Source organism: Gymnodraco acuticeps, unplaced genomic scaffold, assembly GCF_902827175.1.
Source record: "Gymnodraco acuticeps unplaced genomic scaffold, fGymAcu1.1, whole genome shotgun sequence".
Lineage (NCBI taxonomy): Eukaryota > Metazoa > Chordata > Actinopteri > Perciformes > Bathydraconidae > Gymnodraco > Gymnodraco acuticeps.
Genome location: NW_022990590.1, coordinates 2,835,944 through 2,861,830, shown reverse-complemented (window position 1 = coordinate 2,861,830; position 25,887 = coordinate 2,835,944). Strand labels below are relative to the sequence as shown.

Genomic DNA, 25,887 nt, shown 5'->3' with positions numbered 1-25,887 from the left:
CATAATAAAAGAAAAAGAATAAAGCCTATCTATGTCTTCTGTTTGCCTAATGTATAGCAAGTCGATACCACAGGAATATCTGTAGCACAGGAATAACTGGGACATGCTGGTTAATACAAATAATTCCAAGGAGAAGCGTGGCATTTATTCCAGGTGAAATATTTGAAACTAAAATAACCAACATTAAGTCATTATGCTTTTTCTCACCTCATGTTCCAAGAGAATCAGAGGCACTCCAAAGTCTGTATTATTACACGGCTGGAAACCATGTTTTTGTTGAAAGCAGGTATTACATAGAAGGCTCAGAGCTAATAATGGTTATGTCGATTCCAGTCAGGTCAGATGAAGACTTAACCTGTTAAGCCCTGAGCCTGTTTTTCAGGTCTCAGGCTCGAAAAGGACATTCCCAGAACAAATGACCATATCTTCCCTTCTAAAAAGGGTTAAATTAATAATCTTTTTTCTCAAAGTAATGATAAACCTGTGAGTTGGATGTAGAAAAGTCAGAATCAATATAGATGTTTTTTATTTTAAAGAAAATTCAGATTGAACATGGTAACAAACTGATGGTGTCCGTCCAAAAGATATTTTGTACTTATAGTGAAAACTAACCTTGGATGATGGGTTAGTAGACTAAAAGCTTTAGGAATCCAAAGTACAACATATAATAAGTACCCTGTATCAAGATTGATGCAAAACAAGTTATATTTGACCTTTTTAGACAGATTTAGCAAAAAACCCTCTTCTGGGGCCATTTGGGTAGATTTTCCTAGACTCTGGCCCCCCTTCTTCGATTGTGACATGCGACATCTCTTTCTGACCGTTAGAGCCAATATAATCGAAGGGAAATCGTCCCGCACACACTCATCTTAAAAAAAGATGGCGTCTTCACATACACAGTTTGGCTCCAGAGTGAAGCTGTCTCTAGGTCTGACATCTCTAAACCGAAAAGCAGATTTATTGCTCATGGATTATCAGAAATCATTCAAAGTGACAGACACATTGGATTAACCTATGGATTAACTTCAGCATCGTTTTTATGCCATTGAAGACCACTTTTGACCAGACTACCACACAGGTGAGCCATTTTGCCGTTTTTAGCTAACTAGCTCCATATGTTTTGATGTGTGTTCTTGTTATTATCTCCGAGAGTTCGTATGATTGAGTGATAATGAGGATAACCATCGATTCTGTGTCCCCTCACGATGTGAAACGATGGGTTGAGATGTGCAGCAAAGATAAATAATAAGGTTTTGTGAGTGACTTTTGGTGCAGTCATCTGTTAGCATTTTTCGCTCGTTGCTAATTCAGATGCTCAGCGTTAGCATTGTGGGGTTTTTAAAAACAATTTTTTTTAAATGATCAGTTAGATGAGTTTCTTTCCGTTACATGGATATAAAACATTCATAGTTTATTAAATTAACATGCCCTCAGACACTGAGATATTGCAGGAGGCCCCCGGAACCGGGGTCTCTCGGGCTTAATTAAAAAGGGAATACAAAAGTACAATAGGTTTAATGACTCGGACTTCAATGCTATGAATGTCACATGATTGAGATGTGTATAGATTTATATTTCTAGAAACCCATTTTATTTTTGTGTGCGTGTGTGTGGTCCATTTATAGACTTCTGACACATCATTACTGGTGCAACACGCCTCCCTGGCTGTTTTTAAACCTGCTCAAAATGTGAAAATCAATATGGTACCAATGTACTAATGTGAAAATCCTGACCCATTACATTAACATGTATATATTTTTTCCATCATACGTCGCTGAAATTAAACACCCGTTCAAGCATTCAGAGACGCCAGACTGGAAACGCTATTTAACTATTTTTACAAGTGGAAAGCGGCTAAGTGCCCGCCACCTGTTTTGTCTAAGAAGCTGATATCTTAACCCAAGTTTGTCGTGAGACATCCAATATTTTCCACTTTTCTCTACAGATGAGACAGCTTCACAAAGAAGGAGGTCCACGGCCACAAGCTTAGACTTTTATTGAGTGGATGAAGCTTGATGTAGGCCTGAATTGTAAGAGAAAGTCCTTATTGACAGGAGCACTAAATGAGCTGATGAATTCAGCTTATTTAGTGCTCCTGTCAGAAAAATATAATTTCAACAGCTCAAAAATGACCAATAGATGCTTCACATGGCTATTGCGCTTTTACATGCTGAACATACGTTCCCTAAATGTAGCCTATTTCTGAGAATGCGTATAAATGACAAAAGACTTTTACAAACAAAATGTTCCTGCTCTGCTTCACATAAATGTCACATTAGTAACCTGGGCATCACCAAGAATCTAAAACATGTCTGACATATTTACCCGTTCGCTCATCTGATTCATGCAACCTGAACTCAACATAGTAATGTTTGGGACATCATCCTGAAGGCAGCTTCATGTTAGTTTGCTAGGTTGATGTGGTCACAAATGTATCCACATTTCAGTCTGTTCGTGTTAGCTCAGCATTACAACACAGTTCACAAAGTCAAGGGCAGCGGGGCAGAAATAAATACTAATGAGATGTGTAAAACACTGAATTAAATAATCATTAAAAATGTATTAGTTCAATGAACTGCTCGACCATAACGGCCCGTCCACATGGCGGCGTACATTGAAGCTTCAACGCTTCTGCCCATTCAATTTGAATGGGGTGACGTCGCGCTTTGCCGAACTGCATTGTGGTTCCGTCGCTTCGCTTTGCTCGCTTCAAAAGTTGAGCAATGTTCAACTTTTGAAGCTTCGAAGGAAGCGTCAGCCAATCAAATCATATGCCAGTACAAGCTCTAGCCAATCAAACCACGTGCTTGTGTGTCCGGGGCGGGAGATTCATGTGATTTGGTCGAGTTTCAGACACGCCCACCGGCAAGCTTCAACGTATGCCGCCGTGTGGACGCTGCGTACGTGGAAGTTGCTGTCTGCCACTGAGACGGTAGCTCCGATTGGTTGACTGAAAGCCAATCGCAATGCTGGTTGATTACAGCCAATTGAAAAATGACAGTCTATTCCACACAAAACCCAAAGGAGTGTGTAGGCATATAATTTAATTAAGATGTCTTACAATGTATAGCAACTGAACATCCCGTCTGAATGGTGTGAGGCAAACAGACAATTATTCAGATTTATGAGAGGGGCTGGCCTAAATTTTGCAGCAACTGTCTCTCATTTAATAATTTATGTTTCCTTTATAACTTATATTTTTGTAGTTCTGCAAATTGCTTGGTGGTTACTAATAATAGTTCCAAATAAAACTATGGACCTAACCTAAATTAGTTGATAACCTCAGTGATCAACAAATAAATAACAATGTCTGTCCATATTGTGGTATTTATTATTTAGCCAATACATTTTTGTCTATTGAAAGAAAATCTAATTAATATATATTTATAATAAGAACTGCTTTTGGGAACAGAGATAAAATGCTTAAGGGAATATAGGCCTGAATGCTTAAAAAAAATCCACTATTTTAATACGCAGGCTAAGGATTGACTTCACCGTCACAATGCTACTGTCTGACTACTGTCAAGTGGCAACATGCCAGTACAGCTTTTAGTTTTTTTTAACAATATGCCACAGGAAAATATGGGAAAGCGGACTGGGCTGCGTCACTGATTAGCAAACATTCTGCTGGAGCATTATGGACAGCATTGTCAAACTCAGCTCGGGGTTGAGTTATTCTTTCACCCAACAACAGAGGACATTGTCATTGTGCAAAAACCCACTGATGCAGAGACGTACATACAGCCATGCATATGCAGAACTGAAACACACATGCAAATGTACCTACACACAATTAAGCACGTTGCACAAACATGCACTCGCAAAACTTTAGGCAAGACAATGTCATGAGAGAATAATCCTAATAATGTTGCTGGCTGGTGTAGATAACATACTGTATGCTTGGAGGGGGATTTGATTAGAAATTAGTGGGTGTGCAATGCTTCTCAATCTTCGCTTTTAATTAAATTGCTAAGTTACTATTTCATATAAATGACTGCAAGGGCCAGTGTTCTGCCCAGCACACATTATAAAGCACGAAGGAAAAACAAGGTTGATTGAGTGAAATTAATCATCTGGACGCAGGTCTTGTGAATGCAACCTTTTAGAGAACATCTGTGCCAACTCTGTTTCATTTGTATTCACCTTGAGAGGGTGGAATGAGCAAGTGTTTTCAGAGCGCCCAGCTGTGTCCAAAACTAAGAGTGTGTCACACGCGCAGAACCGAGAGCTGCTCAGTACAAACAAATGGTTGTTACCCTTTTGTACTGGATTGCTACTGTTCCGAGCACACAATCAAAATAAGATCTGACCTTAAACCATCTCGACTGCAACAAATATCAAACTTGTCTCCGGGCCCTCGGTCAGGTAGCCTGTCCATTCTGGCATTTCATCACCAGAAGTTTGAGTTTTCACTTGACTGGAACTTTCTCAGGCAGCAGGAGAATAAACACACAACAGTCTAGTTGTCTTTTAAAAACTCTCCTGCAAAACCAAACTCAAGTGCATATTTATGCAGTCAGTTGGCATTCTTTTCAACATACCGGTAGTTTACATTTACTCAGCAAGGGCAGTTCCATTAATGGAACCGGGTTGATGTTGTAAAGAGCTGAGACAGTGATAAAAGAGGTATTACAAATATTATAATTTCTCGGTAATGCACGTTGGTTGAGAAGTTTGAAATGTAGTTACTAAATATTTCAATATAACCCTAATCTGACCTTTGAAATTCCTATTCAAAATGTGAGTATTTCCCTCTATCAACACGTTACAAAGAAGCTCAGTACCTCAAGGCCTCAACATAGTCGTTAAAAAAAAGTACTGTACGTGAATAATCATTACAGTAAGGTGACCTTTTCAACTTGGAAGTGGAATCTGACGATGAATGTTTTAGTTGATTAAAGATTTGTGAGAAGGACAAAAGACACAGACCCATGTCACTGTTGTTGTGCATGATGAAATGAGGCTGGGCCACCTCTGTGGGTTATATTGCCGTAGAAATCTCAGCTGACATGACAGTCAGACAAATATACAACAAAAAGTTCCAGTTTACTCTCTAAAAGGCAACTACTGTAGTAGGGTTGCCATTTGGTAAATACAAAGCACACATGCCCTTTAAATGTTGTAAATACTCTATGGAAAGGATGTGTGAGCTTCTCTAAGGATAGCTGTGAAGTGTTTTTTTACCTTTCAAAGTATTTAAAGTGCAAATAAACCAAACATAAAACAAAATGCAAACTCCACATGAGTACTAATTAAAAGTCTAAAGTTACTTTTCTCCTCGGCTGCATCCGACTGCTGCCTGGAACTAACACCCTCAGCTGTGCCAGGCTTTAGTGTACCCTTCACATTTAGGAAGCAGACACATGCTGGTGGTCGAGCTCTGATGCCAGTGGCTGTGTGAGAGAAAGTAGATATGCACCGCTGATGCTAACACCTCCACTGTGTTTATGAGTTTTGGTCTGTGAACATTTCTTATAGGCGTTGCCCATAGTTGATACTTGTCTGAATGGGCTACATTTCTTCAGAGTTTACCTTAAACAGCAGGGGGACGCTGCTACAAACAGAAAAACACAAATAAATATGTCACCTGTGCAGCTTGAGATAAATGTCACATATCCCCCTGAAGACAATTTGTGTTTCCTGGGTAACTTTGTGAAAGTCATCGGAGCCCAGGCAGAAAGGTTGGTGGTGGGGTTAGGTGGTATGCGGGGGTCTTCTCAGCAGACTGCACACCTGAGATGAGCTCCCCGAGCCTACAGTGGAGTCAGGCGAGTAATCTTTGCATTTCCTCAAAAAAATTCTCCCCACTCTCCCTTCTTTCTTTCTTTCATTCCTCCTCCTCTTCTATATTCTATTTGTTTTTCTATTTCTCCATCTTTCTCCAGGGATAAAAACAATCTATTAGGTGAGTGGACTGCCCCAACCATGCTGGTTGTGTCCAGTATGCTCCAATGCTTGTATGGCTTTTGTGTCCTTGTAAAGTTGAAATCTAGGTTTAACTCTCATATATAATACTGTTTTCTAACCTGCACTTCAGCAAGCTGCATTTTATAACGAAAACAATGTTTGTATTGGAGATAGATGGGAACAATGGGTAGGAACACTACTTTAGTAAAATAATGATAGTCGTCGCCTCTAGCAACAAAGCCCATTCTGTGAACTTAATTAGCAATGGCATATTACTGTTTGGCATCTCATTGTATACTATCTTACTGCTAAGGGAGGCTTTATGTTTATCAAGCTTACAGAGTGAACCACTATAGCCTACAAAGATATCTTGATTGCAATTCATGCCATTATCATTTGTCTATGTCACATAACAATTACATCTCCACATGCTAAACCAGTTGCTAACTCTGTGGAATAATGAGTTGTAGAAGGGGGGCATTCCTGCTAATGTCTTGCCCTGTCATTAGTATGTATTAGATGCCTGGCCTGCATTATCAAACCCATTTAAAAGTTTCTGGGTAAGGAAAAAGTCTGACACATCTAAGTGAACACCATGAACATTATTGAGCTAATACTGCTGAACTTCTTTCAGATTTGTTGCTGAGAGGTTGTGCCACATCTGCTGCTGTTTTGGATACGAGTTCCCTTCTTGTTGCAATTAAGGCTTCTCATTAGAGAGAAACATCCACTATTGACTAACTTCCTGGTAACATCTGCTGTGTTTACCCTCGGCTTCATTGATAATGCATTTATCCCTATTTCAGGGCTGATGTGCAGAATAACAGAGACATTTGCCTTGTGGCATTTATTCCTGTCATATTAAAAAGGGTTCTAAAACAAGTGGTGTGTTGGAGATTCAGACCCATTTCATGTGTTACTACCTCCATTAACTTGGACACTACTATACACAAATCAATTTGCTCCCAAATAACTGAGGGCAGTGGATGTTTCGTGTGGGCAAATATTACTGTTTCAATCAGAGACCTCTTTCAAATAATCAACGCATAGTACTGCAGCTCTGAGCGACAGTGTCACACTTTACCAAGAATAAACAGGCAAGTTCCTTAATTTGAGATAGGACCCAGAAAATGTTGAAAATGTATCTATTACATGTACATGTTTATGAACATTTTTGAACTGCAAAAGCATTAATACAAAACTCACATGTTTGATCAAAGCTTTTACAGAAAACCTCATACAAAAGCTTTTTTAAATTATGAATAGTTGTTTAGAAACAAAAAACATTTGTATTGACTGCTAGCTAATGCTCTGGACATAAATGCTGACTTTTGTGAATTTAATAAGGCAAAAAAGATGGTCTGATTGGACGTTTCAGTTAGGCACAGCCATTTGACACTTGAGTCAAATGAGGAGTGTGGGATGCCTGAACTACTTTTTTACTCTTTAATCCCTTCCATTACATTTCCACTGTCACTGTGAGACTATTAGAGAGGTGGCTAACAATCCAGCATAGAGGAAGTATGGAGAGCAGGGAGGTGGAAAAGTTAGAGAGGCAGGAAACAGGTGGCAGGTACAGTAAGGAATGAAAGCGCAGAAGACGAGAGGGAGGAAGGTGGGTACGGGGTAGCAGGTGGAAGATAAGGTTGGTGGGGGGGGGGTAATGCTGAGAGACAACAGCATGGGAGGGGTGTTCGCGGAAGAGGGTTTGGAGATTAGTGATAGGAACAGACAGACAATTGCAGTGAAAAGGACAGGTGGGGAGGAGGGGAGGAGGAGAGTATAGGTTTGGGGAGAGGGTGGAGGAGGGGGAGAGGCGTGCATGCGGTGCCCCCTCTAGCGTGGCAGGGAGCCGGGCGGCTGCACTGCGATTATGCATGTAGGAGCCGGGCTGTCAGGCTCCGGGTCCTGCATCTGTGCCGCTACTGAGCTTTATCTTGAAACACCGGTGATTAATGGAGCCGGTGCCGCGTTCTGCATGGAGGAGGTGGACGAGGGATGATCAATCTTAATGAGCTATCCGCCGTCCCTATATTAACTGTTGGGGGATATAATGTATGGGGCTCCTGGCGGGGCTCCTCTCTTTTAAAATACGATAACGAGGGAGAGAAAGAACGAGGGCGAGCAGCCCTTCCTCCGCTTATGACACACTGCCGCTGCTCACCTCAAGTTTTCTATCCTCCTCCTCATCTTCCTCCTCTTCCCTCCTCTCTCTGCCGAGTGCCGAGGCCGTACTAAAAACATCTCAATGAAAGCCATCTTTAGTGAATTTAATGAGACAGTGTCAGGTCGCTCTGCTATATGTGCACCGCTCTAAAATGAGATGTTTGAGTCAATTAGGGATGGGAATTTGAAAGCAAATGTATATTCGAATATTCGACCCCCCAAAAAAACGGTTAACCGAAATGTACATATCCTATAAAAAACATAATTGGGTAAAAAAGAAAAATTCTAAAAAAAAATTCCCAACATTTTTTTTCCAGGAACTTTTGGAAATAAATAAATACATGTTCAAATAAGTATAGAAACCAAGTCGAATTTGTCAAATGTATTGAACTGGTGATCACAGTTTGACAGCTACTGTATAGGCCTACAGCTTTCATGTGTGGAGGCGATTCACAATCAGGCCAGCTGTAGAGAAGACCCTCTCAGCTGGAACGGAGGTTGCGGATATAGCAAGGTATAGTATGTATATAAGTTTAATTTGGCATAGTTTGCACTCGACACCGCACTCACTAACCTGGTCGAAATATTTCCACACATTACTCCTTTTTGACGCCATGTCTGTTGTGTAGGACTCTTCTTAGAGTGTAAATAATTACCGGACTATGACTGGTCAAATATGCTGAATACCGGCAAAACTAAATCTCTCCAGTCATAATGTCTATGTACTTTGCCGCCACACACTGTTGCCAAGCAGCGCGTATTGTTGTTTAGGCTGGCCACTCATGTGTCGCGAGTGTTGACAGGGGGCGGGGGAGCACGCTCATGAACTGTTAGCACTGGAAACCTCGCAACGGCTGCGGAGTGCATTTGCACCGCATTTGGGCATTTGATGAGGTTTGAGTCTGCGTGGTCTGCGAGTAGGGAGGGGCAGCAGCCATATCATTGGCTAGAACTAGCTAGATCTGATGGATTTGGACATAAACGTGAGTGAAGTATAACCGGACGCGAGAGGGAGAGATCAGCACCTGCAGCTCTGCCCGCTGTGAGGGACCGGTGAGCAGAGCAAAACACACCTTTAGACGTCACCTAACACATTTAGCTATGGCACTGTCGTATGCATTGAATTATTCAATTTGATAATATGTAATCAACTTAGGCATCACTCCCAAAAAAATAAAAAAATAATAAAAATTAATAACTCATTCGAATACCTGAATAATTATTCGATACCTGAATCATTTTGAATATTCGATTAATCGTTCCCATCCCTAGAGTCAATATCATTAATATGTAGGCCCCATATAGACGTGTGTGCCAAAGATACTCATAAGCATATCTCCTTGGTACTGCAGGTATTCTTTTAGGCGAATTACCTGCACAAACTGCGTCCACAGTGATTAGAATATATTTCAACCTCATAAATTATTTGCAACTTCAACAGCTCTTATGAATTCGTAAAAACAGTTTCTACTAGAGCCACCTAGAATTAAGGAATTCTGTAGGAGTGATGTTAAATAATAACACCCTTTAAAATCCATGCATTCAATATTCCAAGTTAAGCCTGTTTGTAATCATAATATCCGGAAGTTCTGCTTTAGCTAATCCTGATGTGGATAGCTTTAAGATAATCGCCCTGGCCTGCACAACAACCGCAGTGACTTTAATTAATTTACCACTGCTAACACCGCAGACGCTGATCAGAGTCAGCATATTGGAAATTAAAATTAAAAAGGAGGAAAAAAAAAACGTCTTAAAGCAGAATCGGTATTATAATTGTCGCAGGGAAAGACATACTTTTGTATGATTTGCAGTGAGGATGTGGTGTGCGAAAGAGAGGCAGGGACAGAGAAAGAGGGAGATGAAGGAAAGGGGTGTTTAATGAATGTGCTTGCTGTGATTAATGGTCTCAGCGTGGCTATCAAACTGGCTCTGTTTTTAATAACTGGTTTGAACCGCTTGTCAAGATATAGTATATTCCTGTGGTTGAATCAGAAAGAATATTAAGTATAAGTATCTCCGAGGTTAGAGATCTGCTATCACATCTACAAACATCAGGATCAAATCCAGTAAACGGGTAAAACGACATAAAATGATATAACAATAAATTAGCATGTCTATTCCAAAATAACCTTTGATGATGTATGATAAGAGTTGTGAAGGGAGGCTAATGTCTCCCTTAAATCAACAGCACCTGCACACACAGCTTGCCCTTGTAAGCAGTCACTATCTTACTCATTTGGTGATCCATAATGTCCACACTTAAAGGTAATATCAGGGTAATAAGTGGACAGCAATGCCACAGTGCATATACGCTTTGTCCAAAAGTAAACACAATGAAAACATAATTGAAATCTTACTAAGGCCACAGTTTGAATAATGCAGGTAAAACGGTCACAGCAGAGGAAAGGTGAGGATGTGAGGCTGCGCTGGTCTTGCCGTGGCAAAGTAAAGCACTGATCTTAACTCAGCAAGGCATCTTAATTGCATTTACTAGCAGCTCTGGAGCAGCTTGGCCCCCAGATGATGGCTGATGTGAGCTGACGGGAAGATGAACTTCCTGGGCAGAGAGGAGGCTGGGTGCTGTAGATGTGAGGAGGATTACGTCCCTCACTTGAAGTGGGTGTGTTTGGTTCATACTCGAGTGCATTTACGCATGTGATCATCTGACTGCATATGTGCGTCTCCAGCGATGTGTGTGAGAGAGACGAAGAGGGGACCGGTAAAGGTCAGTCAGGTAGAAGGACGCATTAAAATGAAGTCTGACGAGGTTGCGGGGGGGGCTAATGCTCAGAAAGACAGCTGGTGGCCAGACAGATCTGTCTCTGAATCCAAACTTAAATCTCAACAACCCCTTCCTAGACTTGTCGAGGCTTTGCTTCATCTGCTCATGATTTGCTTTTACCAACCAGGACTGTGTTTCCATCAGCATCACAGTGTTTCGCAGGATCGCAGTGCAGCCACCAACAGGCGTCTCAGTTCATGCTATGCTGAGAAAACAATATCAAAAACATCATTTGAGTATTAACCTTTAAAACAGGCCGCAGATGTGGAAATAAGAACTTTCCTTTGATATGAATGTGTTTTTCAGTCGTGAGCTGCCTTTAAACGTTGCTCAATCACGTTTGCAGTGAGCGAGTGTATCCCTGCTGAGCTCGGCACTAGCTTCTCTCGGCTGATATTCATCAGGACAGCAATCGATTTGAATGACTCTGTCAATAGACACGTACCGACTCCGCTCTCAGCATCTCCCTCTCTCTCATCTTCACCCTCTCTCTGTATCCAGCTTCTCTTCTCTCTGCAACTGATCCTCTTTGTTTGCTGTATTGTCCATTTTTCTACAACGCGAGTCATCCTGTATTCCCACATACCGGTAAATGTGCCGACAGTTGTGATTGCTGTTGCTTGAGCTACAGATACGATTATTTAAGTGTTTGAAAAACTTGGCGAGATTCTCTTTTCTGAAAAGACAATAAAATGTCAGCGAAAGTGGGTGGTGTGAAGGAAATGAACAATTGACAAGTAGGTTTGACTTGTACACCATGACAGGCAGGTATAATGGAAAGCCCCTGCTGTGGATGGAGAAACCAGGTTGGCAGATCACAGCCCGCTGACTGACATTTCACAGCAGGTGCTCAGGTTAAAGCTGCCTTCAAGCTGCTCTGCGTGTATCTTAGCACAAACACACAAACATATGGCTCTTACACAGGCATACACAAACACATGTACTATATACTGTACACAGAAAACACACACACTAATACCCACACAGAGAGTGAGGAGCACACAGTTGTTGATGTGCCCACTGATGCAGAGAGAAGACAAATTGCTCCCTTTGAAGGCACAGCCAAATAAAACACGGAGTGTGATTTCTGTCACTGTGGTGTTTGGCTTTAAGGCTGGGAGGCTGACATCTGACAAAACATCTATGCAGTCACACCCAAGAAGTTGTGCAGGCGTGTCAAACCGCACACACATTTGTACGCACACATGCATGCGCAGGCACGTACAGCAGTCTGTTGTAAAACTGGATTAAGGAGGAAGAGCTCCGTCATCTCCTCCAAGATCCAAGATTTTGCCATCAAAAAGCCACAAAACCTCCTCTGCACATCAGCGCTGACTAGCATTGTGTCTGGAGGCTCAACCTTTTCTTGTTTTTTTTAATGCACAAACAAGCTTTCTTAAGCAGTGGCTTTAGTGTTTAAACTGTTTCTCTAGAAATCACTTCTGGAACTCCTCTGACGTAGGACGCCGCATCAGGATTTGAACGTTGCAAGTAAGGTTGCTTGATTATTGTAAAAATCATGATTATATTATGACATGACCACATCTTGTTTTCATGAACACTAGAAGCTACATTCTTAATGTGGGTAATTGAATAGCAGTAGTTGCAAGTAAGTATTGTGACCACCACAGTAGTGAACACATCCTCACTAAATGCTTAAATCTGCAAAGGGATATTCATTTCTCCACCTCTGTGGGGGTTGATAACGCATCAGCTATTCAAGCAAATCCTCCAACATGTCAGCAGCACAGTGTGCACCTCATTTATTCCACATTTTGGCTTTTACCCCAGAAGCCCTGACTAGGTTGGCCGAGTGGATTGGTGTACAGTCTGTGTATGCGCTACAAGGGTTTTTATTGCTCTTATACATTTCTTGAGGTAAAATTGAAGCCAGTGTATGTGTTTGTATGCAGCAAAAAGCACAAGAAATACACCATGCCTGTCTGTGTGAGCTGGTCCTGGGATTTGTCGCTTCCTTTCATGCCAGATGCACGCGTTGCCCAAAATCTCTGCCCTTGGGATCAGATTTACCAACCCTCTTATCCTCACTTCAGCCATTAGAGGGCTGCAGAAACGCTCACCTCTAACCTACAGCTGCTTTACTTTATTTTCACAAAATATTTGTATTTTGCGTAGGCAAAGAAGTGACAAACAGAAGGTTAAGCAAATTGTACCAGAAGTGAGCCAGAATGCAGTTTGCAAGAGCTAACCCTCCGTATTTTACCAGTATGCCACTACAGCAGCACACTATAGCCACATTGTAATGAAGTGTTAATTGATTTAAAAACAGAGTGCATTGGATTAGTGACGGCCTGGGATTTATGACATCTCCGAGTTAACGAGAAAGCAGGGAGGGATAGCAAGAAAAGAAGACAGGAAGTGGCAGAGATAAAGAAAGACAGAGAAGCACAGACAGATGGACAGCAGTGGGCAGTGTCTAGAGGGGCAGGGCAATTTGGGTGCGGGGGGGTGGGGGGGAGTTGTGATTACGGCTGCTAAGTTAAAGGTAGGGTAGGTAAGAATGGAAAAACCAGCTCGAGTGCGCTAGAATTTGAAAGTACGCAGCCGAAAAAAATCTGCCCCTTCCTTCAGACTTCCTTACAGAGCCCCTCCTCCAACACACACAAACGCACACATGACCAATGAGGGCACGAGATAAGTTTGTGCACAGATGGAAGGCTGACAGGCAGGTAGGCCATCCAGTTATTTTAGCCGGGCCGGCTAAAATAACTGGTAATGCTTTTTACAGCGCCACGGCTTCCACAGCATGACATTTTTTTAATGTCATTATTGTCAAAGCATTTAATGTATTCTTTGCTATCGGGATGTTAAGAGCATTCCATGGAATATAACAAAAAGTGTTTCTGAAGTGTATTACCTACCCCACCTTTAAGTGTTCCTGTCAGGGGAGAAAATGGTGAAGAGATGCCACAGCCTCTAATTGTCAATCAATTTGTCAATGTTTTCCCCATCTTCACTGTTCTTGCTACTTACTAATGTCTATTCAATGCAGGGATGGAAAAAAACTACGAAAAAGAAGATGTAAGAGTCAAGAAGCGCATATTGTGTCTAGAAATGTACACAGGGATGCTTTCCCCTCTGCCTTTGAAATACAGCAGCTGACAAAGTGTAAACATACAAACTGAATGCATTAACTTTCCCATAACATGAATCACAGGGACAGCTAATGAATTTTAACAATCCTACAGGGTTGCCTCCTCTATATAAAAGGCTCTGTATAAATACTGTAATTCAAATTAAACTCTAGCTTCTTTGGCCTGTAAGACGAAGGTCAGTGCATTTTGACATGCACTTGTTTAATGAATCGCAACATTCTATTCGACAAAGAAGCTAAAAAGCTCTCATTCGATATAGGCCGGACCGAGCATAGGAGCCCGTCTAATTATCCATTTCCAATTCTACCTGCAGTCTCATTTCAATGTATCCCAGGCAGTCCCCAACATAATTACTTTTTTGCAATCTACAAGTTAATTTGCACACATTTTGATGATCAAAATGAGTCAGGAAAAAGAAAACAATCTAAACCTAAATTAAATGTGACAATTGGTCGGGGAATTGCGAACATCTGTTTCTGGTGCCCTGCGTCATAAAACCCCAAGGTTAAACCAAACACCAATTACGGCTCGCAGACTCAGGCGTGAGTTGGAGCTGTGAAGCACCTTCACAAACACAGTCAACAGTAAACAAGGCTTCAAACGATTTTCGAGAGTGATGCGAGGGCAGGCACTGAAAGCTCTTCCTGCCTTGTGTTTAGTGGGCCTAGTGAGTATTGCAACAGAGAGCGGAGGAACGATAAACCTGACACACTTTTAACCAATTTCAGAGCACAACAGTGCTGCAGCTGTATAGTCATTTTAGATCTGTACAACATGTTCTTTCCAAAGAATCCACTGTAGGCTGTATCTCACTGATGCTTTAGGAGCACCTCTGCTTCTCTCTGGCCCTGGAGCAGATTTGAAGCCAATTGTGACTGTTTGCAAGTTGTATTTTAACAAACCTATCTTGAGTGTGTGCTGCCTTGTTTATTATTGCTGGCATCTGTAACTGCCCTGTTAGAGGTAGGGCAGAGACCTCTGCATTTTCCAGCACAACCCTGCTTAAGGGTAGGTCATAAAGAATAGAGAGCTAAGTGTCCATTGAATTAATACCTAATACCTTCTTGGCTAAGATTCACTTGTGAGCTTAGGTTGCCAGCTAAAAAATGTTTGCTGTGATTTCACAGAAAGTTGTGACAGGTGCCATATCTGCAAGAGAGAGATTTAAAAAAACAAAACAAAAAAAAAAACACGTTTGTGCAGATCAGCCGAGGCCATCTGTTCTTACCTTTAGGATGTCCCGGGTCGCTGAACTCGTACTTCCCCATCCCGACGGTGCGCAGCATCTGCACCCCGTTAGGCTCGTCCTGATTGTCTCCGGCTGTGGCCTGGGCGTGTGCTGCTGCCGCCTGTCCGTTAGTCAAAGGCAGGGCGGGGTGCTGGAGGAGGCCGGGGTGAGAGGTTAAGTGGCCGTTGCCCATGAGGCTGTGAGGGTTTGGATGAATAACGTGGTTGGCCTGGGCCGCGAGAGCAGACGGTATGGAGGGGTACTGAGGCTGCCCAGGCATGTTGAGCACCATGGAGGGCGGCTGCTGGGTGGAGTGCGGCGTCAGCTGGAAGTGGGCGGTCATTAGAGGGTGTTGCGGGAGAATTGGTGCTTGCATGGATGGGGTTACCCCTATGATGGGTGACTGCGCAGTCACGCTGTGGTTGAAGGAGGGAGGTTGGGCGAGGGCGTAGGTGTGGGGCAGGAGGCTGGGCTGGCTCACCGCTGCTACTGATGTAGCCCAGGCAGGACCTTTAGACAACACAAGATAAAAGGGAGAGATTATTCCATTGTTTATTCAGCTTTCATATAAATCGTTGTTTGTACTGTAGCTATAATATATTATTTACAAGTCAAACAGAGAAACCCCCCCCCCCAAATTCTGGATTGATTTCCAAGGAAGATCAAATAGAGACCGAAAACAGCATGAGAAGACGGAGTCCAGCTTGAGCTCTCCAGACCACATCCGTCAGTGTGCTGCTTCGCTTCAATCCAAGTTTGTTTTTGACTTAATATCAATCAAAGATATCTGCAGCGATGTACAGATTTGTGCCCAAGATCAACATCATAATACGATTAGGAGGTTTACTTTTCTACACAAAAATTAATGCTTTTCTGAATGTGAAAACATGGAATCGACAGAATAATCTGTGTAGGAGTGTACCCTAACACGCTGAGTCAATCGTTTCTTAACCCTGAGGGCGTAGATTCTGAGGGTGAGCTCGGCCATTTTGGCCCTGAACGCAGCCTCCCTCGCTCACTCATTTGCTCTGACTCCTTCATCTGTAGCTCCTCCCGCCATAGTCCAAACTCCAAAAATAGCATCCCACTCTACCAAAGAGCCAAAGGCTAAATCACAGCAGGCAAAAAGCAATGAAAAAAACGTCCACATTATTCATGAACTGGCCCTGCTGATATAATAGTTTGGGCTGAAAGGGATGGAGACAGGCAGGGAGAATAAAAGAACCAAAGATAAAAGGGTGGGGATGGACGACTCCAGAGGACAGTTCATTATCCACATGTCATTGAGCTTTTACCAACACTTTTTAATTTCCCTTATTTTGTGGATCATCTTGATAAAAGGATTCAAATTAAATGGCTTAGTATAAGAACTCTACATTTTACTGTATGAAGTTTTAAGTTTGTAATGCAGTGATAACATTGATAAGCAATTAAAGTCTCCGTCCTCCGATTTTATGTTTTTCATCTAACAATTTCTTTAACCTTTAACCAGCAAAATAAATAATTCATTTGTCAAAGAATTGGATTATCATGACCCAACGTTGGCCTACATTCAAAGGTCCTTCTGCAAAGTTGAACTAAATGTGCATTAATATTACATGGCTGGCTGCGTTGTATCTCATAATGAGTCTAAAAATGCAGTGTTACCTTTTAAAAATTCCATGTACTTTTTTTATATTCCACAATTTGCTTCTAAATCATGATGTCAAAACAAGAGCTATTTTCGCACAAAGAAAGTAAAGTAGAAACAAATCTTCCAAAGGACAAACTTTCTTGAAAAGACACAACAGTGAAGTTTCTATTGAAAGGAAACGTTGATTAATTCTGCCACAGTTGGCAGACGAACTTTCTGGCAACACAGTTCAGTGAAGTGTGGAGAGGAGCTGGCTTCGTTGCAAACGCCAGTCCCAGTTTGAAATAGCGCACACATGCAAATCAATATGCAACACTATGCTCAGAATTGAGTGTCATATGCGACAGTGTGCTGGGTTTGTGACATCTCACTCAGGCTTTACTCCAAGCTGAAGTGTGGGTGTTGGAGTTGTGGTGGTGGGTGGGGGGAAGGGGGCGCTCACGCACTATAATAAGACCTCCACAGCTTCATGGTCAATTCAGCCTGCCCCTCAGTGCACAGCTGGGGGTTGTGGTCACACAGCAGGGGGGCACATCGCCGCAGTGCTCCATTCACTCATATCTCAACAGCATGCTTCCATCATAAGAGATCCCCACTCCTCGAGAAGCATCCCTCCTGAGTCAAACTGATTAATAATTCATTCACGAAGCAATCTATATGTAAGACATGCAAATTACAATAAGATGGCACAGGCAGTAACAGGAGGGCAGAAACATGTTTTGATGCTTTTGCTACCACAGAGTAGCAGCTGTCTTCAATCTGGATTTGGTGAGCAGGAATTTCCAGTGGAACATGCTCCGTGCCAGTATTATTCTTAAATGAGACATTTGTGATGAGCAGGAGGCAGAGGCCAGCAGAGCGAGAGAAGGAAATTAACTGCTCTAGGGCAGAGCCATTCTGGGTGAGTTCATTACAATAAGTAAAAAACTTCAACAATGGTTTAACCCGTTGATGTCAGGCGTGCACACTGCTCTGCTGTGCCACTGTTGTTCTGTACACGTCGTAAAAGGGGCATGAATAGAATAAGGTCGACATCTAAATTAGATCTGGTGAAGATCATTTGGAGGACTTTTCCTTTCATAGGTTTAATTTAGACTAAATCAGCTTCATTTAGTGACACTATAACATTAACAGGGACAATAAAATGAGAGCATAGTGAAGGTGGTGGGGGACTGGAAGCCTGTGAGTGTGTACACTTTGCCCTCTTTTTTTTACCCCTTGATATCAAACTTACATTTCTATAATTATATACAGTAAATTGTTGAACTGGTTTATGTAAAGATGGTGTTTTTGAATGTTAATTATGCATGATTGTGTATGTAAAGTATGCTGTTTTGGAGGCAAGTGTATGTTTTATGTAGGGAAAAGCAGCAACTATGTCTCATTAGCATTAGATGCTAGTGTAGCTGGCCAGATCTGTCTGGGGTGTAACACATAAGTGTGTGTGCAAGCGATTGGTCCGTGTACATGCATACATCTGCTGCTGTGCAATGATGAACAACGTACATCAGGTGGTGTGGGTGCTTGTGTATGTCAGTACATAGGCACACCTGTATGTGAATGTTGTGTGTGTGTGATTCATTACCAGTGGGCTCGCTGTCTCGATGTTGCTTGGCAGGGGGCTCATCTGTATCCCAGGGTGTGAGCTGGTTGATGGGTGTCTGCCCCCACCTCACCCCTGGGGCCAGCAGCAGTCCTGGGGTCTGGTTATCTCCGGGAGACAGACCTGATACCTAAAAAACAGCATAAACCACAACATAACTCATTAGAGTGTAGTACGAGATAAAAAAAGGAGTTTCCAAGACAATACAACACTGGACAATGTGGAGGAGGTGGCAGAGGGGGAGGACAAGGAGAAAGCTGGACTGTATCCTTAAGAACCCCTCCCACCTCGTCCATGCAGAGCTAGTGAAGACTCATCCCTCCTCGGCACAGCACTAAGCGCCTCGGACAGTCCTTTGTGCCTGTAGCCTTCAGGCTGCACAACCAAGGGCTAACCATGCAACCAGTTAAAAGTAACCCGTACTGTACTTACATCAAATCTGCACTGTTTGTACAAATGAATTTGACCTGTACTCAAATCAGCACACATACTGTACATGTACATGTTTAATAACCCAAACTCAAACATGGATATATGTTTATTAATATGATAAACGTTTTACCTTGTTGTGATATCCCGTTTTAACAGTTACTTATACAATGTTATTTTTAATTGTATTATCCTCTCGTGAATTTGTATGTCAAGTTTTTTACTCTCACTCTGTTGCAGCTTTAAACTCCTGAATTTCCCCATCGGGATAAATAAAGGTCCATCTTATCTTAATAAGGACCAAAACTATTTGCGCCACTTGATCAATAAATCCCAACCAGTGCAGCTTTGGTAAAACAAAATATGATATGTTATAGCTTGAATGAAAAAAGCAACAAATCACAGTCATCAATCTGTTTGAAATGCCCTGAAGAGAGCTGTGATGATGGAGCACGGTATATTATTAGCAGTAAGTGAGTGCTGATTACAGACTATATATATATAATGGGAATGAGGGCGAAAAAAACATCTTGTTCACGGCCTCAAGAGTGTTTGCAGAAAGACCAGTATTTCTCCTTTTTATATACTAATAACAATTAACGTTCTAGTGTAGGCTAAATTCAAATTCAGAGCCTTCCCCGTGAGACTTTGTATATCTTAATTTTGCAATGAATTAAACATTGTGTTCAGTCAAGTGAAATAATAGTATTCTGAACACAAATACAACAAATAGAGTAAATACAATGAAATCATTTTTGCAGGCATGAGAGAAGAGAAAAATGTAATTTCAAAAAAGAAAATGAAAAGCTGGGAGACAATGTGTGTGTGGGGTTGGGAAAATCCAATGCAACTTCACCAGACCAAACTAAGAGCTCCCTAAGCCGTGCTATGCACCCACAACTTTTTATATTTGCTCTGGTAGGGGGGTAAGGAATGTTATCAGGTAAGCCCAGGCTGATGAAAACACCGGGTCAATCACCACTGGACCCCTGAGCAATATTGGCCTCTCCCTGTCTGCAGCTTGGACGCTAGGGCTAACCACCAGGCAGGGAGAGGGCAGAGCCAAGCCTGATTCCCCACCTCGACCCAGCAGGCCTCCTGAGTTAATAGAAAATACCTGGTCACCAGGCCCCTCCTGTGTCCCCTCCATCCCTCCATCCCTCCCTCCCTCCATCCTTCAATTCCATTATCCTCCCTGACCTGACATCCACTTTATCAAGCATGCCATCGTGCATTCCGACAGCTGTGTCGGCAACGCCCGACCACGACAAAAAAGCAAACCAAACATTTCAGTTGGTGGCAAATTCATGTTCAGCTTTACATATCGCATCGATCCCGTTGCAGGAAAATCAACCTCCCTGCTGTAAGATGGATCTATCACAGCTTTACAGAGCCTTTAACACTTAAAGACATTACATGGTGTTGATGCAGCCAAACATCTGCTCCGTAATAAACAACTTCACAATAGCAGACAGGTTCAATGAGTGTCACTGGCTTGATAAATTCATACTGAAAGTTATCTGACAGTTTGGAAGTGCTAGGAAAGGGAAAAAAACAGTGAAGGAAAACATCTCAAGGCAAAGTAGAAGACAGAGGGATGGAGTGAGAGAATGAAGCTGGGTTTAGGGCGAGAACGGCTGTCAAGTCTTTTTGTCCAGCTCAACCTGTCGGCTTCAGACAAGACAAAACTGAAATGGTTTACTCAAAGAATGCCCTAAGCGCTCAATTCAATCCGAGAACCCTGGAGACTCGGGGATGGAAAAATCCGGACCATTTTCAAGGTGAGGAGTTGTTTTCTATAACTCTCTATTTGTTTTAATGAGAGTTTTTTCCTCCTCGCTCTGTGCTTTACTGTATTCCTCTCCAGCCATGCTTTACCTTCCGCTATATAAAGGCTACTCCTCATTACCTCGCAGAGTTTACTCTTACTTTCCTTTGGCCCTGCACATGCCTTAATATTATTCCCTCATTAATACTCCCACCCATTTACTCAAAACAGGATAAAAAAACTGGAAAGATCTCTCCTGCTGAAAGGTAATTCAGCTGTCACAGTCTTAGCATAGCGGGGGGAAAAAGTGCCTTAGTCAGCGCCATCACTGACAGCATATCAGCTGGGCTCAGGAACAATTCTGAGTTGGAAATGATCAAGGTTAGATGGGAAAGACACACACTGTGGAAACACAAGTGTGTAGGCACACACACAGGTGTGCGCATACACACACACACACACTCACAGGAGCCAGGAGATATCAGACGGGATGTTTATTAAGATGGCAGACTTGCTGCAGGTAGGAAGGAAGGGACTGGAGCTTCTGGGACAGCGCCTGTCATTTTCTCTCAATTTTATTTTCTCTCCCCATTTCCAGTCCCCTCCTCCCTGGCCGCCCATTATCACCGGGCAGCAGATGGTTTCCTCTGACTCGACAAAAACCATGCTGGAGTGGAGGAGGGGAACCAGATAAATAATATTCAAGTCGTGCCAAGCCATTCTGTGTTTGTTGTCAAGCTGGCTGGGGATTTTATATTTGATTACTGAAGCAAACATTAGTGCATATGGACCACATACTTCAAATGTGGAATATGGAACTTGCATACACTCTTGCATACTTACAATATACACATTCATTTGCATATGTTGATGAAAGCACACATTACGATTATTCTTAAGCAGATGAACCTTGAGTTTTATGTCAGCACACATGCAATTAATAGCAGACATTTTCTTTTTTGAATGGGTTAAGTGATAAAGTGTTTGATATATAAACGAAAGACAGTTTAAAATACAATACAACATCCCAAAGCCAGGGATAAGAAGGCTATCCATCTGCTCCTCTTGAGCAATCACACATGCAGTTATATATAAGCAAACACATGCATGCACAGAACTACAAGGCTCTTTCCCCTCTCAAATGTCGGACTGTTGCAAATATGCCAAATCAGTGTATTGTAGAGAGCAAGATAAAATCAAGATGCATCAGGCCTTAATATAATACTTTTGCTCTTCCGTCCGGGTAGACAGCTGTTAGAGTCTGGCTAGCGTATCACTTATTTTCTTGGACATGGGGAACACTAACATCTGTCATTATGTGCTCCATGCCATCTCGCAATAGTAAGCAGCATTAATGCCTACCAGAACATCTTGCCACTGGCCACCATCTGCTGTGCGTACATATAGGAGGGGCCATGTGGTGATCCAGGACTCTCGGCTTTGATTGTTTTGAGTTATCCACAACATCCATATCCAAACAAACAGAAAACGTTTGCTTATGGCTTTGTGTTTGTCTTTGAATTTTGTTCAAGCCAGCCTTTGTCTGGGTGAGTTATTGCACCAGTAACACGGTTTAGGACACCAGGCATCCATATAAAACTACCACAATGGACATTCTCATAAGCTGCAGCTCTTTGTGCCTATTGTGTTTTTGGTATGGACCAGTATACCTAAGCTTGAACATGTAGTGGTCCCATTCAGATAAGAGAGGGCTTTAGTTTCCCCACTTTATTGCTCGACTGGGAGAAATAGAAAGTAAGAGCGAGAGAGAGGGATGAGTATGTCTATAACACCCAGGGCCCACTGGGGTAAACAACGTTTCAGCACACACTGATCAAGTCAACTAACTGCTTTGAGATTTAATAACATCTCTGAGCAAAAACAGCAGTGTAGTGTGAGGTTTTGAGAAAAGCAAGAGAAAAAGAAGAAAAAAAGGGAAGGAGAATGAAGGGAGAATGAAGGGGAGATTGGGTCTTTAATGGCGAACGAGCCAGCACAAACACTCACATAAAACAGGTAGGTTACAATAGTGAAAAGCTAATATAGTGAAATGTCATCAGCACAACTACCATACACAATGAGAGGTGCAAGATGCAGGCCGGTGCTACACTGGTTAATAATGTTATACCTTTTAAGGTTCAGTGTTTCTCTAGTAGCAACACTTTTAGAAAAAATAGCAGACAAAGAGGTTCACTGTTGAGTGAATTCACTCAGCTGGCATGACAATCAGGCCTCTTAATGGGCACTTGTTTTCCTGATAGGTTTATCTGTTAATCTATTCCAAATAGACGTACCAGGAATGTCCCTGTTTTCTGGTGGTCCAGTGTGGAGCCACCATTATGGTTTAATTTAAATGCATAACAAAAAAAAAACATCTCCTCAGACTGCACACTATCTCCGGGGAGATGCATGTATACAAATGTAATTATAAACCACATTTCAATAATAGCAGTCACCGCCGAGTATTGCCATATTGTGTTTACCCGTAAAATAATATATTGCATTGTAAGCCCGCACCATGAACAAATCATAGAAAAAAAACGATGTGTACTGTAGGAGAGGAAATGAAATTCAACTTCGACAGAATGGCTTTTTCTTCCCTTTGGCCAGGCATGGACAGATACAGCGAATTTGGCTGAAATGTGGAGGGTGATGGAAATAATGGCTTTCCTTCGGAGGAAAGGAGAAAAAAAATTGCAGTGAAAGATTGAGAGGCAGAATAAGACAAACCCATCCATCAAATAGCCTCGTATCATTGCCTTTGACAGATAATTTGCAATTTTTCTAAAATGGAGGGGAAAAAAAGATATTTTTCCTCCTCATGCTCCGTCCAAAAGATCCAACCAAGTGTGGTCTGACACTGACCAGCAGCGCTAAGGACAGTACAAAAGCGCACAACTAATTTTCTTTCGAACATTATTCACTTACTGTATAGAGGTATCTCTTTTCCATGACAACGCTCTGACACCTAAATGTGAAGTGGATTTGTTCTGGGTTTCTGTCATAATGGTGCTGAATGCTGGAGCCGAACCACGGGGTGGCTGTGTCCAATCTATTCAACTGGAACATAGCAGAGCATCTCACGAGTAAACAAAGAGACTACTGCGCCATTTTTTTTGACAGCCATCTTAGAACGGAGTGGTGCTCCAACATGCCGAACAGCGTAATGCGATTCAAGGGGAAGGTGCGTATTCAGTGTGATGGCTGCAGACTGGGTTAGGGACAGAGAGAAATCGGGGTAATATTTCTTTTTCTACACAGGATCCATTGTATTTCACTTAAAAATGTGAACAGACAATGCGATTCGACATATCTATTGCATCGTAGAAGACACAAAACGTTGCTTTTCTTGAACTTTAAAAAGTGGATCTTGTGTGCAAGTCAAACCTCTACTTGTAAATTAAGCTTATACTAAATGTATCCCTACGTAACTGACACTTTCAGGCAGAAACGACTATTAGCACAGCTCCTATCAAATCCCTTACTGCGGATACTGGTGGGCAATACATTAAATGCATTAATACAATTCAAAACAATATCATAAAAAATACTATCTTCATTCAGAGGATACAGAGAACTCAGTGAAATAAGATTATATTAAGTCGAATTTTTTTGTTTAAATACCATTATAGGTACAAAAAAAACCTATAACATTATTTACCTGAAAGAAGTCAAAAAAAGGTTGACTAAGTTCATTTGGCTTGCCAGCATTGAGAACACCTGCCACTTTCTTGAAGAAATACGGCAGTTTAAAACATGTCATATCTGAAATCACCATCTGCATCGAGGCAATATCACTTTAAACAAGAAAAATGTCTGCCATTACATAGAGTTGCACACTAAAAATTGAAAATACAAACAAAGCAGCTCCTTCCAGACGCCAACGTTTAACACTGACCCCCGGCAGCACGAGAGACAAACATAATGAAAACACACAACACAGGTGCCTTGTGGGTACATGCTATTGATGCACCACAGAAGGGGCTATGGATACAGACGCTATCATTTCAAGCCCCGGGCCAAACGACTGAAGGGGAACGGACTTCACTTCCAGTGAAATGTTCAGCTAAGACACTCCGACAGCTCGGCGAGCTCCTGGTTCGCCGCACACATTCAAGAAAAGAGAGGCATGATCAGAGGGGCGAGGCCGACAAGCTTCAGCGGAAAATCAGAACTGGAAACTATCCCATGAGTGCTCAGAGGTTGCAGCGCTTGCCCTCCAAACCCGACCTCAAACCCTCTTTTACGTGTGTTTTCTTTTCTCTTGCAGACAAAGCAGCGGATTCGTGAACATGTTTTATTTGTGGGACTAAGCTGCGGTGGTGAGGCAGCTGAGAGAGGGGCACTAGTGCTTGGACATGCAAGCTGTGGAGACATCCTTATGTCATGGTAACACCTCCCAGAAGAGTATGTCAGAAAACCCTATTGCCCTCCGTTGGCACTGGCAGGCACAGTGAGAGACATAGGTCTCCAGCAGGCTGTGACCCTGCCTGATGTGTGGTGAGTGTTTGGGGAACAAATATCTACTGCCTGTCACAGCAGAAGCCTTGGAGACCAAGAGAGATGACTGTGTAGCTCTTGTCTGTGGTCAATTGAAGCAAAGTGACTGCTATGAGTAGCCTTGGGTGGGTGCGCACTGAGTGCATGTGTGGCTGTAATAATTTAGCGTTAACTGGACGAACAGCCATTTAGCGGTAAAGAATCAATTGAATTTATATTGATATTGCAATATGAAGGGAAACAATATCTACTTTGCCAAGAGTGCTGTGTGGGGAGTTTTAAAATGAATTTTACAACACATACAATTTGCAATTAAAATAGTTGATTTATTCAACCAGATGGTCCCATTGAGATCATCAATCTCTTTTTCAAGGGACACCTGTCCAACATGGCAGCAAGTATGTTACAACATGAACATAAAACAACAGATAATAATAAAGGACATCATATTTACAGGGCTACATGTACATACCTAGAGACATTGCCAAGTACCAACAGTATATTTATATCTCGCCCTGTCAATAAGCCTCACCTTATTGGCAACAACTGTATTGTTTTTGAAGTGGTGGAGAGACAATGCACAGTTTTACCCACTGCTGTTACCCATGGCCAAAGCATATCTCATGTCCCAGCAACATCAGTACCAAGCAAGAGAGTTTTTTCCACAGCAGGGGATATTGTAAACGCCCAAACATCCCAACTTCCACCTGGAACTGTGGACATGCTCATATTCCTAAAAGATAACCTTGATGATG

At 42.1% G+C, this 25,887-nt stretch overlaps 1 protein-coding gene across 3 annotated transcripts in view; it reads right to left on the bottom strand.

The window, feature by feature from the left end:
* Positions 1–25,887, bottom strand: part of LOC117554280 (kelch-like protein 29) — a 217,804-nt gene that overhangs the window by 82,780 nt on the left and 109,137 nt on the right. For all 3 annotated transcript variants that reach the window (XM_034228635.1, XM_034228637.1, XM_034228638.1), the window contains 2 exons: positions 18,418–18,565; positions 15,200–15,709 (listed from right to left, as the gene is read on the bottom strand). In XM_034228635.1, coding sequence (XP_034084526.1) covers positions 15,200–15,709; positions 18,418–18,565 — 658 coding nt within the window. The remainder of the gene's footprint in view (positions 1–15,199; positions 15,710–18,417; positions 18,566–25,887) is intronic.